The sequence below is a fragment of the Pseudorca crassidens genome, chromosome 6 (assembly GCF_039906515.1).
Source record: "Pseudorca crassidens isolate mPseCra1 chromosome 6, mPseCra1.hap1, whole genome shotgun sequence".
Classification (NCBI taxonomy): domain Eukaryota; kingdom Metazoa; phylum Chordata; class Mammalia; order Artiodactyla; family Delphinidae; genus Pseudorca; species Pseudorca crassidens.
This window is the reverse complement of record NC_090301.1, coordinates 93,845,894-93,864,614: the sequence shown is the minus strand read 5'-3', so window position 1 is coordinate 93,864,614 and position 18,721 is coordinate 93,845,894. Positions and strand designations below refer to the sequence as shown.

The 18,721-nt window shown below is 36.5% G+C and overlaps 1 protein-coding gene across 4 annotated transcripts in view; it reads left to right on the top strand.

Moving 5' to 3' along the window:
• Positions 1 to 18,721, top strand: part of RAB3GAP1 (RAB3 GTPase activating protein catalytic subunit 1) — a 124,409-nt gene that overhangs the window by 99,159 nt on the left and 6,529 nt on the right. For all 4 annotated transcript variants that reach the window (XM_067742099.1, XM_067742098.1, XM_067742097.1 and 1 more), the window contains 2 exons: positions 1,798 to 1,935; positions 5,645 to 5,872. In XM_067742099.1, the coding sequence (XP_067598200.1) occupies positions 1,798 to 1,935; positions 5,645 to 5,872 (366 nt within the window). The remainder of the gene's footprint in view (positions 1 to 1,797; positions 1,936 to 5,644; positions 5,873 to 18,721) is intronic.

The window sequence follows — 18,721 nt, the reverse complement described above, 5'->3', positions numbered from 1 at the left end:
GCTTCATTGGAGATTCATGTTATTTTTGAATCTGAGGAATTTTGATATCATAGGGAAAGTAGAGTAAAAAACTTAAAATACAGCCTAAGTATTTTGTCTCTAATTGCAAGTGTTTGTTGAGCTTGTGCCAGGATCTATTCTTCACAACAGTGAGTCACATAAAGCTGGAGTAATTGCCCAAGGTTATGCAGCTGGGATTCAAATACAGGCATGTTGTTTCTAGAGCCCAAACTCTTAACCGGTCTGTCATACTGTCTTACCAATTATTATTCAACCCCAAGTATCAGGGTGAGACTTTGAAAGTGATGCATGTTCATTGTAGAGAAAGCAAAACAAAAGCTCGTATTTCCATAATCCAGAGATAAACTGTTAAAGTAGTTCCTCCCCATTTTTTCCTAAATCAAACCATTTCCGTTATTGTACATTCAGATTCTTTCCAATTTTCACACTGTTATAGATAATACTACAGTGATATTTCTAGAAGTGGAATTCTTGGGTCAGAGGGCATGATCATAAATGCTTGCCATGTATTGATTTCCAGATTGTTGTCTGGGAAGATTTATATTCTCTCCAGCACTGTTTGTAAGTGCCCTTGTAGGTTTGTTTCAAAAATGAGAATGATATAAGAAAAAAGTTACTTTCTTTTGTTTGTTGCTGTGTTTTGAATGCCATACCTTTACCATGCTTCTACTTTATTTCTGACAGATATCTGCAAAAATTATTTATCTCTGTGGAAGTGGTTCTCAACTGGGGAGTGTGTTTTGCCTCCCAGGGGTATTTGGCAAGGTCTGGAAACATTTTTGATTGTCATGAGGTGGAGTGGTACTACAGGCAGTAGTGGGCAGAGGCCAGAGATATGCTGCTAAACATCCTACAATGCATAGAACAGGCACCACGACAGTATCCAGTCTAAACTGTCAGTAGTACTGAGGCTAAGAAAACTTGCTTTTATAGTAAGCTCCTGAAATCTAGAAGGAATCTATTTATTGACAAGACACTTACTTCTGCTAGGTCTTATACTATTTAGGAATAAAGGAGTTCATGTTTTTCTGGCTTTAACAACAAAGCAGGCAAGATTTGTTTGGTTAGTCTCTGGGTTGTTGAGTTCTTCATATTTCAAATATAAAATCTAATGGAATCAATTCTCAGAGAACTTTCCTAAGCCCCCCTGAACAGTTTTGAAATGTTTTCTGTCTCTCTCTTAATGATTCTACAGTTGTATTTTCCTTTAGATTTGCCTTAGCTGCTGTTTTATTTGGGGTTACCATTAAAATATATAATGTCTCTGATTCCCCAAAGTAAAAAACAACTTCTTGTGGGAATTGGTAATTTGAATGTGTTTGGAACATAAACTCAAAGCTACTCCTCCAACATAAAATATAGTTATTTGGGGTTCAATTCTTTTCAGTTTTCTTCTCTTACTAGGTATAATAAAAACCTTGTTGCAACTAATAATGGCATTCATAAAAATATCTTAGGACTTCATTTCTTTATCATTAATAGGCAGGAAGATGTTCAGTGCATCCAGTTCCTCTCTTAGCTATGGTCAAGGAAACATGAAAATCTTATCTGTTGGCTGGCGGGGCGGGGTGGGGGGCAGTGCACTGACAGTCATACTTACTCTTCTTGTTACTTTTTCATGTAGGTTCCAGAAAACTTGCAAATTTCTCTGAATTCTTTTAAATACATATCTTGTGACTGCTATAGCTGAAATAATTGTTGTCTTTGTTCTATTTTTATAGTTCTGCTTTCTCTAAAAAAAGCTATTCACGAGCTTTGTCCTTTTGTGCTTCGCAGGAACCAGCACCTATGACAGAAGATCTGCTAGAAGAGCAGTCGGAGGTTCTAGCTAAATTGGGTACATCGGCAGAAGGGGCTCACCTCCGAGCACGCATGCAGAGTGCCTGTCTGCTCTCAGATATGGAGTCTTTTAAGGTGGGTCACGTTATCAGAGGTCGGGAGTCTATTTTGAGCTATTCTGGGATGAAGCTGTGAAAGTCACTCTGTAAAGTGGTGTAAAGGCCTGCATGTCTTTTTTTTTTTATTAAATGTTTAAATTTCATTCGTAGTTACAACACCCTACCTCCATCCCCTAAAGGTCATAGTCAAACTTGCTTCTTGAGTTTAAAAAAGAAAAGAACAATCTTTTTTAAAAAAATGATTCTATATTTTTAAAATAAATTTATTTTATTTATTTTTGGCTGCATTGGTTGGGTCTTCGTTGCTACACGTGGGCTTTCTCTGGTTGCTGTGAGCGGGGGCTACTCTTTGATGTGGTGCATGGGCTTCTCATTGCGGTGGCTTCTCTTGTGGCAGAGCACGGGCTCTAGGCATGTGGGCTTTAGTAGTTGTGGCGTGCGGGCTCTAGAGCGCAGGCTCAGTAGTTGTGGTGCCCGGGCTTAGTTGCTCTGCAGCATGTGGGATCTTCCCAGACCAGGGCTCAAACCTGTGTCCCCTGCATTGGCAGGCGGATTCTTAACCACTGCATCACCAGGGAAGTCTGAAAAGAATAATCTTTGAATAATGGTTGGAAGTTGAGAACTGAATCATTTCTATATGAGGATTGGGAAGTTTTCTTCCTTTAGGTATGTTCAGTCAATTTAATGCAAGGTTTTTAGAAATCCTTAGGATTTAACATAGGCTGCTTCATTCAGCAAACCTTTGGTTACCTGCTTTGTGACAGACACTGTGATTAGGTAATTAAGAAGTACAGTGTTTATCCTCAGTTACAGTCTATTGAGGTTGTGGGAGGAGATATGTAAATAATTACTATGTGATGAGTTCTCTTAGGAGAGCAAGGTCAAAAAGGTGACTGTACTGAGTGGAGGTCATGGAAAATTTTTCAGAAGCATCACAGTTTAGGATGAATAGGCATTTGCTACCTGGAGAAGAATATTTTAGGCTTAGATACAGGCCTGTATCTAGAACACAAAGGATTCAGAGAATGGTTACACTTAGCTTATTAATTTAAAAACCAAGTGATGAAGAAAGTCTTTCTGGATCATTTATTTTTGAAAGCAGAGGCAAATCCATGTACATTAAAAAAAAAAAATGGGTAGCTCAGTGGGCCACAGGGCTTCCTTTTCCTATTATTGATACTCTGAACTGTCTCCCATGCCCAGACTTTCTTCCTTAACCTACTGCTACCTGTGATGGCCTCCATTTTTTCATTCCACAGCTCCTACTCAGTCCTGTTTTTGTGCTAGGTAGGCCAGCCTGAGTTTGATATTTCAACATAAACACCCCGTGAAAACCTATGCTACTTTCATCTTCCCTGCTAGCAGAGAGTGACAATAAGAGGGAGTCTTTTTATTCCCTGCTTGTTTCCCCCATCTTTCCTAAAAGAAGAAATCTTCAGTAAACCTCTCAAGAGCTGCATGTTTTCCATAGAGATTAGAAAGATACAGAAAATCTTTGAGTTCTATTCCGCTGTGAGGCAAGAAAAAGAGATGTGTTTTAAAGCAGATAGTTGGTACAGTGGATAAAGAGAAGCCAATTGGCTCTCAGGGTATGTGTTAAATCAAAAAGTTAGAGGAGGGAATTGGCTTAGGGTGTGTGTGCACAGTAGGAAGTACTGGCCTCCATAGCAGCTATTTTTTTTACCTGACCTTTAGCTGCCTTCATATTCATCTGTCCCTCTTCTGCTGCAGTGTCCTTGTAGAAGCATGTACAGGAGGAAATTCCAAATTGGAGCTGTAAAAGCTTTTCCCCATAGAAACCTTTGCTCCTCAAGGTGCTATATAATTCCTTTAACACGGTGCTTCAGCAAAACTGTGGTTCGTTAGACTCTTTTGGACTAACCTGGGTAATGTAAAAATCTCTTCAATAACATTGTTTTAACCAGAAAATAGATTCTATGACAAATAACCAACTTACACATCTGCCCATATGTGGGAATCAGATAATATATTTAAGGAAATACGTAGTCATGCTAAAATAGGTATGGTTGCCTTTCCCTTTTTGTATAGGGATGACTTGGTATTAGGGGCCATGGGAGAGTCCCCAGAGCTTTGCATAAATGCTGATAGGTACATGAGGCACCTACACTGCACAGTTCCAGAAGGACAGGGCCTGTTCTCGAGCATGCCCTTGGAGTATATACCTGTAAGAGTAGAAGGAAGATCAGCCATAGCTGAAGTGAGTCTTGAGCCTCTCCTAGTAGCGCTATGTTCTGTCTGGTATAATAAAGACAACCAGAAGGAAGAATTCTGGTGTGAACTGTCTTTCTTTAACCCATTCTGTAGTACAAGAGTTCAGTCTTGTTTTCTTTTTCAGGTTCATTCTCTTCGCTCAAGGCCTATCTCTCTAGTTTCCTGAGATGTTTTCATGAGGCTGTGGTGTTGCCTGGTTAATATCCAGTCTTAGTACATGAATCCTGAATCATGCAGTAATCTTGACCCATTGCAGTTCACAGCAGTTTTTTGTTGCTGTGATGCCATAGCCCTTAGAAGTTTATGTTGTTGGCTGTCAGTTAAGAACCCTCCTAATTTCTCATCCCTTTGGGGATTTCCTAATATTGGTGGGGATGATTATACTGGCAGCCAGTAAGCTCAATAAGGAGAAGTTGGTAGTTTTGCTCTTCAAATTTAAGACTAACCATTCTCATCATGTTGGTTTTCATTTTGGTGTGAGGTTAATTTAATTTAAAAAGAAAGAAAATGACCATAATGCTTAACACTTTTTAGTAATGCTTACATCACTTACTGTTTCAGGCAATTAAATATAGTACTCATAGCAGGATGAATATGTTGTGGTAGAGAATTATAACCAAAAAGGTATGTGTTTAACATGTGTACACATACCTTTTGAATATTAAGGGGATGATATATATGCCCATCCTTAATACTCTACTAATATATTACTGGGCACTGGCAAAAAGACCTCCATGCCTTACCACTAACACTGTAAAAGCCTCTCCCTTTTTTTTCAGGCTTAAATGTAGAAGTACTTAAAGGATTTTGGCATGCATCATTGTTAATTCTATGGAATTATCCACTAAATAAAACTTTAATTAGTTTGGTTTCAGAAGCCTGAAAAACAGTGATTTTAATTCAAATTCCTTAGTGGCACAAAAGCACATTTTAATTCCAATTCCTTAATGGCACAAAAGCAGTTTATGTAATGGTAACTTGTTATATAAAGCATGAGAATTTGATGGTTGAATAGAACATTTTTGAGGTTAGCTGATATTTATTGCAGTATCAGTATTGACTTATCGAGGAAAAAAAGAGCAGAACTTTTCCATCATTGGGTTATTATTCTGATCATATTGTGTATTATTTAATTTACTTGACTTGAGCTTATTGATACTTTTCTAAGTATTGAGTAGTTATTATACTATAATTTTAAATTAACTTATATAACTTATAGTCTGAGATTTATTTTCACTTTACATCAAATTTTTATTTCCAAATTCATCAAATGAAAACGTTTTCTTTTTCTTTAAAATGGGGGCAGCAAAAATAAAGTACTTCTGGTGCTTTAACATCTGATCTGATTTAAAGGTGACATTGTAACTCAAGTCACATACTAGATTTTGTAAAGATTGGTCTTTTTGTGAAAGTGAAAGTATGATTTTTGAAAACAGGTTTATCAATAACTGTTGATTTTTATTTGATTCTGCTGAATTTTTTGTCTGTTTTAGGCAGCTAATCCAGGTTGTTTTCTGGAAGATTTTGTGAGGTGGTACTCACCCCGGGATTACATTGAAGAGGAAGTGATTGATGAAAAGGGCAACATGGTTCTGAAAGGAGAACTGAGCGCCCGAATGAAGATTCCAAGCAATATGTGGGTAGAAGCCTGGGAAACAGCTAAGCCAATTCCCGCTAGAAGGCAAAGGAGACTCTTTGATGATACACGGGAAGCAGAAAAGGTAACTGATGTTTGAGTATACTGCTAATTGTTGTTCTAGTATTTTAAAATCTATGATAGATATGAAAGCTTTGGACATACTTGAGAAGCAAAGCATTGAAATGTAATGAACCTTTTACATATTGAATATTCACATTTAAGATTTTAGAACTGGTTACACGTAGTCCAAAGGATAAGACATGCATATTTTACATAGAATGTTTACCATTGGACCATCTCACAGCATATGTCAAAAGCCTTAAAAATGATCATGTCTTTTGACTTAGCAGTTCTACTGCCAAAAAAATGTATTAAAGGAATAATGAGAGATACATAAAGATCAGTGTTCAAGAATGATGTTCAAAAAGTTTCATAGTGAAAAAGTAGATACAGCCAACATTTCCAAAAATAAGGCTTTGTTTAATAAATTATGATATATCATTTAGTAGACTACTTTGCAATTATTAAAAAAACATTGGAGTTCTGGAGAATATTGGCAGCCACCTGATATCAAGTTGTCCCACATACCCTTCCACCCACCCAACTCCCAAAAAACCCCATGAAATTAAGTAGAGTACAGAAATCCATGCTGTCAGCATTACTACAGTTAGAGACTACAGTGATCTTTGAATTAACTAAGTAAGTAGAGAAATAAGCCAGATTCCAGTGGATTTCCCACCGTTGTAAGCCTGTGGGTGTAGAGAGTATGGACAGGGAGTCTTAAGAAGAAATGCTGAGGGATACAGAAGACTTAAATGCAGCCCAGTCACTCCAGAAAGACTGCTCCTAACACTTAAGTGTCAAAATACTCAACACAGGTAGGGCTTGAGAGTTAACAGCACTGGCTACAGGGAAGTGGCTTGACAGTAAGCAGGACCAGAAGTGGACATTCAGAGAGACTCTGCCTTAGGAAGAACCAGGTAGATAAGTAGGAATGATATACCCCTTAGAGATAAAGCATTGATGGGAATGAAGGAAACAAGGGGAAGATTAAAGATTCTGTAGGAATGAAAGAGAAATAAGACATATCAACCTCCCTCATCTCCCGCCATCCATTAAAGAAATTATGCAGAAGAGGGCACTTTTGAACTGTGACATGACCAATAATAGTAAAGAGCAGACCACATCTATATAAAACTACTATAAAAAACAGAAAGCACAAATTGGATCATTTCAGCTAATAAAAACATTTCCCAGAAAACTGACCACAAAGCAGAAGAAAATTGTAACATAACAGTCCATACGGAGTCAAATATTCTCAAACAAGCATGGGGGATATGAAAAATCACGTTTAATTAGAAATACTAAAAACAAGAGCACAAATGAATCCAAAACCCCACAGAGAAATGAAACTACTGTTGATTTAACTCAGGATAGAAGTATAAGAAAAAGACAACCATATCAAAAACAAAGACTAAATTACATGGCACCCACAGAAGAAGAGGTTCATATTTAAATTTAATAAAAGGCATTGAGGAAAAGCAGCAAAACAGCCAAGAGAAAGAAAATGAGATAAAGGAGTAAAGGGACTGGGGAGAAAATAGTAAAAATGAAAGATAGGAAAAGTAGGAATAATACTCATTTTATCAGAGTCCTTGAAGCAGAAAAATCAAAGCACTAGAACAGAACTAATACTTAAAACTGCAATTTAAGAAAAACTTTCTGGTTATGAAAGAAAACCCAAATTTACACATTGAAAGGGCTCACTGGGTACAGGGGAAAGTTGACTAGGAGTAGTGAACTCCAAATTATGTCACTGTAATACTACTAGACCTTAAATATTTAAAAAACAAAAATAAGAAACTCAGACCCTGCAGGCAAAAACATGAAAATAATTTACAAGGGAAAGAGAACGAGAGAGTTGTCAGATTTCTCAACAGCAGGGCAGTGTGGAGCAGTTTTCAAGAAGTATAAGGAAAAAATACACACTAAAGATTTTACATTCCACCAAGATGTCCAGGTAGTGAAGGCTATAAAAAATGTTTTCTCTGAGTTTTTGCCCAAATAACTGTATACGTGTGCCCTTCCTGAGGAGTCCACTACAGCTGCCCCAGTCCAATAGAACTTCCTGCAGTGTTCAGAATGGTTATAGCTATGCTGTCCAAAATGGTAGCCCCTGGCCATATGTGGCTTTAATGAGCACTTGAAATGTGGCTTGTATAACATAGGAACTGGATTTCTAAATGGCTGCATTTGGCTAGTGGCTGCCTTATTGAACAATATAGTATAGGAGGATGAACTTAACCAAGAGATGACTAGGGAAATTTTGGCAAAGGGCTTATGGGTGAGCATTTCATTTATTTAATTTTAGAGCTAAGACTAAAACTAGATGGGGACATGGGTAGAAGAAGAATATGTAAAAACTGTATATTAGGGCAAAGTAGAGAGAATGCAGCTATAAAAGTTGGGATGGAAAAAGAGAGAAGGAGGAAAGTAGAATGAAATCATTGACTGTTACATAGATAATAAGTGGTAAGCAAAGGATACCATTTAAAATTATCAGACCAGTTCATAAAATAGATAAAGATATAAGTGAATTAAGGGCAGCATAAAAGGTAGTAATACAAGGTTATATACTAGAATAAAAATATAAACCTTCTTAAGTACAATGGAAAAATTATTCAAAAGCAAAGAACACACACCAAATAGAGTAACACACATAATAAAAATCATATCACATGCAGAGTAATTACAGTATAAGATAGTCATATAAAACCCAACTCTGCTGTCAACAAGGCATTCTGTTATTCTTTTTATGAAGTAACTATAACAATGTACCTAAACCTGTAGCCTTCAGAAAGGCTACAAAGTAAACAATGGACAGAGATTTACCAGGTAAATGAAAACATTAAGAAAGCAGGAGTTTTAATCCTAATGCCAAACAAAATAGAATTGAAGCAGAAAAGCATTAAATGAGATACACAAGGATGCTTTATAGTCTAAAAGTGATATTTCACAATGAGGATATATAGTTGTTAATGTTTATGTACTAGATAACACAGTAACCATTTGTATAAAACAGAAACCATGGGAGATGCAAAAAGAAATAGATCAAAACACACTAATAACAGGACTTTTAACACACTCAATACAAGACAGGTAAACAAAACTAAGAAAAGATCTAAACAAGATAATAAGGTTGATCTTTTAGATGTATCTCAAACACTATACCTTGATAATAGAAACTGTACTTTCTTTTCAAGCACACATGGAACATTCACAAAAACTGATAGTAGGGACTTCCCTGGTGGCGCAGTGGTTAAGAATCCACTTGCCAATGCAAGGGACACAGGTTCAAGCCCTGGTCTGGGAAGATACCACATGCCGCGGAGCAACTAAGCCCGTGCGCCACAACTACTGAGCCTGAGCTCTAGAGCCCACGAGCCACAACTACTGAGCCCGTGGGCCACAACAACTGAAGCCCACGCACCTAGAGCCCATGCTCCGCTACAAGAGAAGCCACCTCAGTGAGAAGCCTATGTACCACAACAAAGAGTAGCCCCTGCTCACTGCAACTAGAGAAAGCCCGTGCACAGCAACGAAGACCCAATGCAGCCCCCCCAAGAAAGAAAAAGAAATTTATATAAAGAAACAAAAACAAAAAACTGATAGTATGTTAGGGCACAAAGAAAACATCAGTGGGTTTCATAGTGGCAATACGACCAATACTCTGATCTCTGCAATAAAACTAGTAATTAAAAATTTAAAACCCTAGGCCTTCCAACTGGAAATTTAAACAGCACTTAGGTGAAAGGGGAAATACAAAGAGGAACTATAGAATTCCTGAAAAATAATGATGATGCAAATACTGCCTAACAGAGCCTATAGGATATATTTAAGAAGCGATCAAAGGAAAATCCATAGCCCTAAATACCTACATCAAGAAAAAGCAAAAGAGGTGGTGCAGTGGTTAAGAATCCGCCTGCTGGTGCAGGGGACACGGGTTCAATCTCTGGTCCGGGAAGATCCCACGTGCTGCGGAGCAACTAAGTCTGCGCCACAACTACTGAGCCTGCGCTCTAGAGCCCGCGAGCCACAATTACTGAAGCCCGTGCACCTAGAGCCTGTGCTCCGCAACAAGAGAAGCCACCACAATGAGAAGCCTGTACGCTGCAACTAGAGAAAGCCCACGCACAGCAACGAAGACCCAATGTAGCCAAAAATAAATAATAAAATAAATTTATTAAAAAAGCAAAATAATGAAAATTATTGGATTAATAAATTCCTAACTCAAAAACCTAGAAAAAGAACAACAAAGTAAAACCAGATGAAAATTAAGGGCAGTCATAAAGATAAAATGCAGATAACAGTGAGGTAGAGAACAGAAAAACAGATCAAATTAATCTGGTTTAAAAAAAAAATCAAAGTAGATAAGCCGTTAGCTACCTTAATCACAAAAGAAAGGGAAAAAAGCACGCATTTGCAAAATAAATGATGAAAAGGGCAAATGACTATTGATTCAGAGGAAGTATTTTTTTAAACATACTGAAAATTTGAAAACTGAGATGAAATGGATGATTTTTTAGGAAAATGCAGTGTACCAAAACTGACCCCAGTAAAGACAAAGTATATATAAACAGACCAGTTTCCAAAGAAGAAATAGAGACAGTTATCAAGGAATAACCCTGTAAAAAAGCACCAGGCCTAGATGGTTTCACAGGGGAATAGAGAGACCATGTAGTTCCACTGCTGCACAAATTGTTTCAATGCATAGTAATTGAAGGAAATTTTCCAGAGTCTTTTTATGAAGTAACTATAACAATGTACCTAAACCTGATAGAGACAGCATACAAAAAAAAAGTTACAGACCAGTAATAAGAAATTGAATGCAAAAATGCTAAGTGAACAGACTCTATTATCACTTTAAGAAAATAACACATGTTGATTGAATGCAAGGGTGATTATTTGGAACTCTATTTATACAGTATAATTGACTGGATTAACAAGTCTAAGAAAATTGTATCATTATGAAGCAGAGGCATAGGAGCTAAAAAGAAAAAAACTTCGCAGATTATGTGGCAGTATACTGGAAAAAATCTAAAGAATCATTGTTAAAACTAATTCAAGCAAAAGAATTCAGCAAGGTAGCAGGATATAAAGTTAATATACAACTAGTAGCACTCATGTACACAAATAATAGCTATTCTGAAGATGTAAATGTCATTATCTTTTCACTATAAGAAGAAAAAAAGCCATTAAAATACTTGGGAAGAAACTTTAACAAGAAATCCTTGAAATCTGAATAAAGAAAACAAAACGCTCCTGAAAAACACAGTTGAACAAATAGAAAGATAACCCTTGTTCCTGGTTAGGAAGTCTCAATATCATTAAGGTCAGTTCTACCTAAATCAATTTATAAATTTAGTGCAATCCCAATAAAAACACTAAAAGGCTTTATTATGGAGCCAGACAAGTTGGTACTAAAGTTCATATGGAGAAATAAAAATGCAAGTTAGGACTCAGGGGTTTGGAGAGTAGACGTTAATGGATTTCTTTTTGGGGTGCTGAAAATGTTATAAAATTGATTGTGGTTTTTGGTTGTACAACTCTGTAAATATACCTAAAACCACTGAATTGTACACTTTAAGTGGGTGAATTGTTGTTTAAAAAGCACATGCAGGAATAGCTAAGAACAGATTGAAAAGAAAGAGCTATGGGGGAAGGGAGGGAAAGGGTGGCAACTAACCCAACCAGATTTTAAAGCACAGTACAAAGCCTCACTATTTAAATAATGTGATACTGGCGCATAAATAGCTCAGTGAAACAGAATGGAAAAGTCCATAACTACATGTGGAAATCTAGTATATGATGAAGATGGCATCTCAATCACTGGGGTATAGATGGCCTTTTTAATAAATGGTCTTGAGATAACAATAACCTTTTGGAAAAAGATAAATTAGTTCTCTCTCATATACCATAGACAAGAATGGACTGAAGATGAAGCTGTAGGAGCACTAGAAGAAAACATGGGTGAATTCCTCTGTAACCTGAATTTAGAGAAAGGAGTCAAAACCGAGATGCAGTTAAAAATATGATTGATAGAATTTGTTTAAAAAAAAAAAACTCTTGCATGACAAAAAGAAAAGTAAATTCAAAAGACAAATGATAAACTGAGAGAAATATTTGTAAACTGGGAGAATATGTATTGCAGATAAAGGGCCAAATACTATAGAAAAATGGTCAGGAGATATGAGTAGAGAACTCACCATGAAAAGGATAATTACCCTTAAACCTATCAAAAGATGTTCAACTTCATTCATGATAAGAGAAATGCAAATTAAAACTGTACTGAGATAACCATTTCTCACAATCAGATTGGCAAAAATTGAAAAGCTTGATAAATAGTGAGACCATGAGGCACCAGGCCCTCTCATACAGTACTGGTAAGAGGCTAGATGGTCCAAGCCCCTGTGGAGGGGAATTTGGCAGTATTTAACAAAATTTACATATGCATTTATCCTTTAACCTAGAAGCAATCCCATTTCTAGGAATTTACCCTAATATTTTCAACAGAACAAAAATACAGATGCATTAAGTTATTCATTGCTGCATTACTTGTAATTACAAAATACTGGAAACTATCTACATGCCCAAACTTAGGAGCTTTGTGGAATAAACTGTGGTTCATCTACATAACTGAGTACTATGTAGCGGTTTAAAAAAAAAAAGAAAAAAGGAGAAAAACCTTTATTAACTGATAGAAATCAGCTTCTAGGATATGTTTTTAAGAGAGAAGTATTAAAAGTGTATAAAAGTAAAGTATAAAAGAGTATCAAGGAGTATAGTAAAGAAAAGTATAAACGAGTATAAAAATAAAGTATAAGAGTATAGCTTCATTTTGTGTTTAAAAAAACGGGGGCGTCAATTAAGAAAACATATCTATTTATGTTTACAAAAAGACACTCAGTAAGGATAAACCAGAAAACACTGAAATTAGTTACCCAGAAGGTTTGGAGGGGGAGGGAAAGATAGAGTGGGAGGAATATGGGGGGCAGGGGTTACACTTAGAAAAGAGTGTGCTTTCTGTATACATTTGACTCTGGAAAAATGTCATGGTCTACATTCAAAACTTAAATCAAGAAGAATAGAAAGAGGGGAAATAACCTAAGACTGAAAGCAAGCTGAGATAAACTAGCTGTATTTCAAACAAATAACATCTACACTGAAAGGGGGATGGAGTGGAGGAAGAAATCTAATTCAGGTAATTAATGGACAAAAGATATGTTTGACTGTATACCCTCAGGTGTGGTGGGTGGCGGGAGACCACAGGAAACAAATCTTAAACTCGTACTTTCTAGGTTTGTTTTTATAGTGATATGGGTAAGCAATTCTGAAACTTGTAGATGGATTATTGTTTGAGCAAATGAGTAATTTGGTATTGTTGGGAGCCAGAATTCTCATTGTGGAAGTGAGATGCAAATGTGGAATTGAGGAAGGCAAAGAAGACCCAGTGGCAGTGATTGGAATTGGAGGTATTGGTATGGACTCATAGGTTTCTAAAATACAGATAGGTATGTGGGTATGTACATATGTATATATATAAGCATACATTTCCTAGCTCACTTCTGTAGGGATCTAGAAGCAGTGACATCCTGGTAGCAGTGAGCACATATATTTTGATTTCTGGAACATTCCTTACTAAAAGGAACCATGCTTTCTTCAGAGAAATGGCTGATTTCAGGATTGGGGCAGGGAAGGTGTAAGATGTATGGAAGATCATGTGTTGCCAGAAAATAAGGAAGTGTTTTTTAAAAAGATGGAGGCATTTCATAAGTAGCTAGGTTGAAGGGGCTCTTACTGGCCAAATCTGGACAATTTGAGTGCCAGATAAGGACAGTAATGAATTATAAACCATTGGATAGAAATCATAACCCATGGGTCCACATTGATAATATGTAGATAAATAAAGAAATGGGAGAGAAGGGAGGGCATTTCAGCACAAAGATGAATGATAAATATAGAGGATACGTTGGAGTTGGAAACTTCATTTTACAACCATATTTATAGTAACTGGTTCAGGTAAGAATCATCAATAGATATTAAGTCTAGGTGGAAATCTGGGTAAAGAGTGTCACACTTGCATGGTTTTAAAGTGGCTCTTTACAGATTATACTTCTGAATTGCAAGGGAATAAATAATAAGTATGCACTGGAGAAATGGGACAGTACCTTGACTGAATGATCAAAATGAATATCACCAATAAGGGGCAGATTGTCTGCATTGAGATGTGATAATCTGAAGAGTCCAACATCACTTATGTACTGTTTGGTCCAAGAGTGCATAATCTGCATCTAATAATGAGGAAACATTAGAGAAACCCCAAATGAGAAACACTGTGTTTTAAAAAGAGCTAAAAAAAAAAAAAAAAAAAACACAACTGTGGGAGAAGATTAAAGAAACACAGGAACCAACTGAAAGATTACCCAATGGCCAACACTGGAACAATTTGTGCAATAATAAATAAAACAGTATTGGATTATAATCAAAATATAAATATCCTTGAGTCTATAGTGATAAAAATAAATCATGGAATAAATTGGAGAGGAGAGACAAATCTCCCATGCATAAGAACTCTAAATCTACTCTGCCATCAAGGAAATGGAGCATATCTCTGCACTCCATAAGTGTGGGCTGTGCACGGTGACTTCCTCCTATAGTACAGTGTGCAGCGTAGGGGAAATGAGTAGCTGTACAGTGCAGAAACCTGACAAACACCACCTTAGCCAGGTGAGCAAGGGTGACAACAGGGATAATAAGTCACATCTTGATATGATATGATGAAAATGGCACTCTACCTCTTTGGTCTTCCTCCCCAAAACATATAACTGCAGTTTAATTATCAGAAAAACAGCAAATAAGTCATAATTGAGGGACTTTTTACAAAATACCAGACTAGAATTCCTCAAAACTGTCTAAGGCCAGTAAAAACAAGAAAGTCTGAGAAACTGTCACATCCAAGGGGAGCCTAGAAACATTACTACTAAATATAATGTGATATCCTGGATGGGATCCTGGAATAGGAAATGGACATTAGATAAAAACTAAGGAAACTTTGTACACAAATATTGAGAGCCTCATTATTCATAATAGCCCCAAAGTGAAACTAATCCAAATGTCTATCAACTGATGAATACATAAGCAAAATGTTGTATATCCATACAATGGAATATAACTCAGCCATAAAAATGGAGTTCTGATATATGTTGTAACACAGATGAACCTTGAAAGCATTATGCTGAGTGAAAGAAGCCAGAAACAGAAGGCCACATATTACATGGTTCCACTTACATGGATTATCCAGAATAGGCAAGTCCATGGCGAAGGAAAGTTAGTTTAGTAGTTGCTGGGGGATTGGGGGTAGTGACTGCTTTTGGCCACTGGGTTTCTTTTTGGGGTAATGAAAATTTTCTGGACTTAGATAGTGGTGATAGTTGCATAACCTTGCAAATATGCTAAAAACCACTGAAATGTACATTTTAAAGTGGTGAATTTTATGGTATGTAAATTATATCTCAATTCCTTAAAACTAAGGAAATAGAAATAAAGTATGGAATTTAGTTCACCAAAAAAGGGAGGATGACTATACTCAAAATGTCAGTGTTATAAAAGACAGACTGGAAAACTTCCAGATTCATTGAGATTAGAGAGGTGTGATAACTAAAGCCAATGCATGATCTTTAACTGGATCCCGTATGGTGGTGGGAAAAGGTTATAAAAGACATTATTCAGTCAATTGACGAAGTTGTACTAAGGATAATAGCTTAGATTAAAAGTATTTGATCAGTGTTAATTTAGTTTAACTACATTCTTAATTTTAGGAAATACACACAGATACTTGGAGTTAAAGGGACATCGTAAATGGAACTTGATCTCAAATTATTCAGAAAAAAATGTATGTGTGTATATATTTTATGCACCTACAGAGGAGGAGAGATACATGTGATAAAAGAGATGAGGTAAAAGGTTAGCAAATCAATGTAGGCAAAGGGTTTACAAATACTTTGTATTCTTGGAAATTTGTTTTTCTGTGAGTTAAGGAAAACAGCATTTGGAATAGTGTTAACAAGGATGTTCAACAGTGGGAGCTCATATTATTACTCTATATAAGAATGTAAATCTGTTCAAATACTTGGTAAAATAATTTGGAATATGACTTCAGTATTTGAAAAATAATAATTTTGGCATTGTCTATTTTTAGATAGATATCCTGAAGAAATTCCTCTACATGTGCACCACAAACATATGAAATAATGTGACAGGAACATTATTTTAATAGCCAAAAAATGGGGGGGGCATTTTAATACAGCAGTGAAAATGAGTAGACTAGAGCATGTATCAGTATTAACATCTATGCATCTCAGAAATAATGCTGAATGAAAAACAAGTCACTGAGGAGCATAACCAGAAGCAATCCATTTATACAAAGAATTAAAACCAGACAAAACTAAGCAACACATTGTTTAGGGCTATGTACATATGTGAGACAGCTATGAAGAAAAACGAAAGAAGGGAGGGCACAAGGGGGACTTGGAAAGTACTGGTGATCTGTTTCTTAAGCTTGTTGGTGTAAAACGAGTGTTTGTGTTTTCTGTATTTATAAAATACTCTGGGTATGTGTATTTTTAAAAAGTTTTTAAATTTTAAAAACGTTTCAAAACGCAAAACCCTCCAAGGCAAATAATTTTAAACCATAAATCATTAAATGAGCAAAGCAAGTTATGAAATTGTGTATGAGTTTTTGTTAAGAAATTGCATATGCATCTGTATCTTTGTGTTTATAGAAATAAGTCTGAGAAGAAAAACACAAAACTGTTGTTCCTTAGGAAGTAGGATTTCTAGAGAACTTTTGCATTATACTTCTTTGTATTTACTTATGTACTTTTGAGATCTGTGAGCATTTATCAGCCAGGCTCATATTTTGAGATTATATTTCTTTTGTCTTTACTGCTGTTGAATAAAGAGCTTAAAGGTAGGGTCCAAGTGTTATACATACTTTTCTGTGTGTTTTTTTTAATCAGAAAAATAATAAAACAATTTCCATTTTAGAAAATAAAACCAAAAAATTTAGAGGAAGGTCACTAGCAATGTTTAGAAATCTTAACTGAGGAATGCAGGTTACAAAACAGTATTTTACATACTTAATATTAGTTCACTTAATATATTATGTATATTCAAAATCTTAAAAATATCCTGGAATGAAAATGCTCCACCACTAACAATTATTATTTCTAGGTGGTATAATTTTCAGGTGGTTTTAATTTTCTTTGTATTTTCCTAATCTGCATGTATTACATATGGAAGTAGGAAAAAAAAATTATGAGAGTATTCACCATTATTAAGGACTGAAGTTCTTAGATGATTTCAGTAACATTATTCTTACCTTTGGGAGTAGCAGCTACTTACCTGACTGAGCAGCGGTAGGTACTAAGAGAAGAGAAGAGAAGAGAGCTCATCTCTACCCTTGTTACAGATGTGAGTTCAGTGGTACTCTTTCATCGGGTTGGCCAAAAAGTGCCTTCGGTTTATCTTTTTGAGCAAAGAACTGTTCCAGGTGCCTTTTACAGTCTTTCAGGGAATTGAAATTTTTTCCATTTAGAGAATTTTGTAAAGACCGAGATAAATGGAAATCCAAAGGTGCAATGTCTGGTGAATACAACCAGTGAATCAGAACTTCCCAGCCAAGCTGTAACTGTTTTTGTCTCATCATCAAAGAAACATGTGGTCTTGCATTATCCTCATGGAAGATTATGCATTTACTGTTGACTAATTCTGGATACTTTTCATTGAGTGCTGCTTTCAGTTGGTCTGATTGGGAGCAGTATTTGTTGGAATTAATCATTTGGTTTTCTGGAAGGAGCTCATAATAGAGGACTCCCTTCCAATCCCACCATATACACAACATCACCTTCTTTGCATGAAGACCAGCCTTTGTTGTGGTTGGTGGTGGTTCATTTCGCTTGCTCCACGATCTCTTCCATTCCACATTGTCGTATTGTTTCATTGCCTATCACAGTCTGTTTTAAAAATGGAACGTTTGGGACTTCCCTGGTGGTGCAGTGGTTAAGAATCTGCCTGCCAGTGCAGGGGACACGGGTTCGAGCCCTGGTCTGGGAAGATCCCACATGCCACGGAGCAACTAAGCCCGTGTGCCACGACTACTGAGCCTGCGCTTGAGCCGACAAGCCACAACTACTGAGCCCATGTGCCACAACTAGAGCCCGTGCACCGCAACAAAGAGTAGCTCCCGTTCGCCATAAGTTAAGTAGAGAAAGCCTGCGTGCAGCAACGAAGACCCAATGCAGCCATAAATAAATAAATAAACAAACAAACAAAAACAAACCCGGAACGTTTTCATTACATTTAAGTAGAGAATTGCACGCAGAAATATGGTCAAGAAGGTTTTGTTCCCTTAACTTATGTGGAACCCAAACATCACATAACCAAGCTGGTGCAAATTTTCAACGCTCGATTTGGATGTTTTGAGTATGTCATCTATCTCCCGCGTGGTATAACGTTGATTGTTCTCAATGTCTCAGTTTGATCCCTATCAACTTCAACTGGTCTTCCCGAGCGTGGAGCATCATCTAACAAGAAACCTCCAACACGAAACTTCTCAAACCACTTTTGACGTGTTTGATCAGTCACAGCACCTTCTCCATACACTGCACAAATCTTTTTTTTGCATTTCAGTTGCGTTTTTACCTTTCTTGAAATAATAAAGCATAATATGCCAAAAATGTTGCCTTTTTTCTTCCATCTTCAATATTAAAATGGCTACACAAATATCCACCAATTGTGCTAAGTCTTTTTTTAAATGCACACTGATATGACAGCTGTCACATACGATCTAACAAAATTATTTCGAATGAAG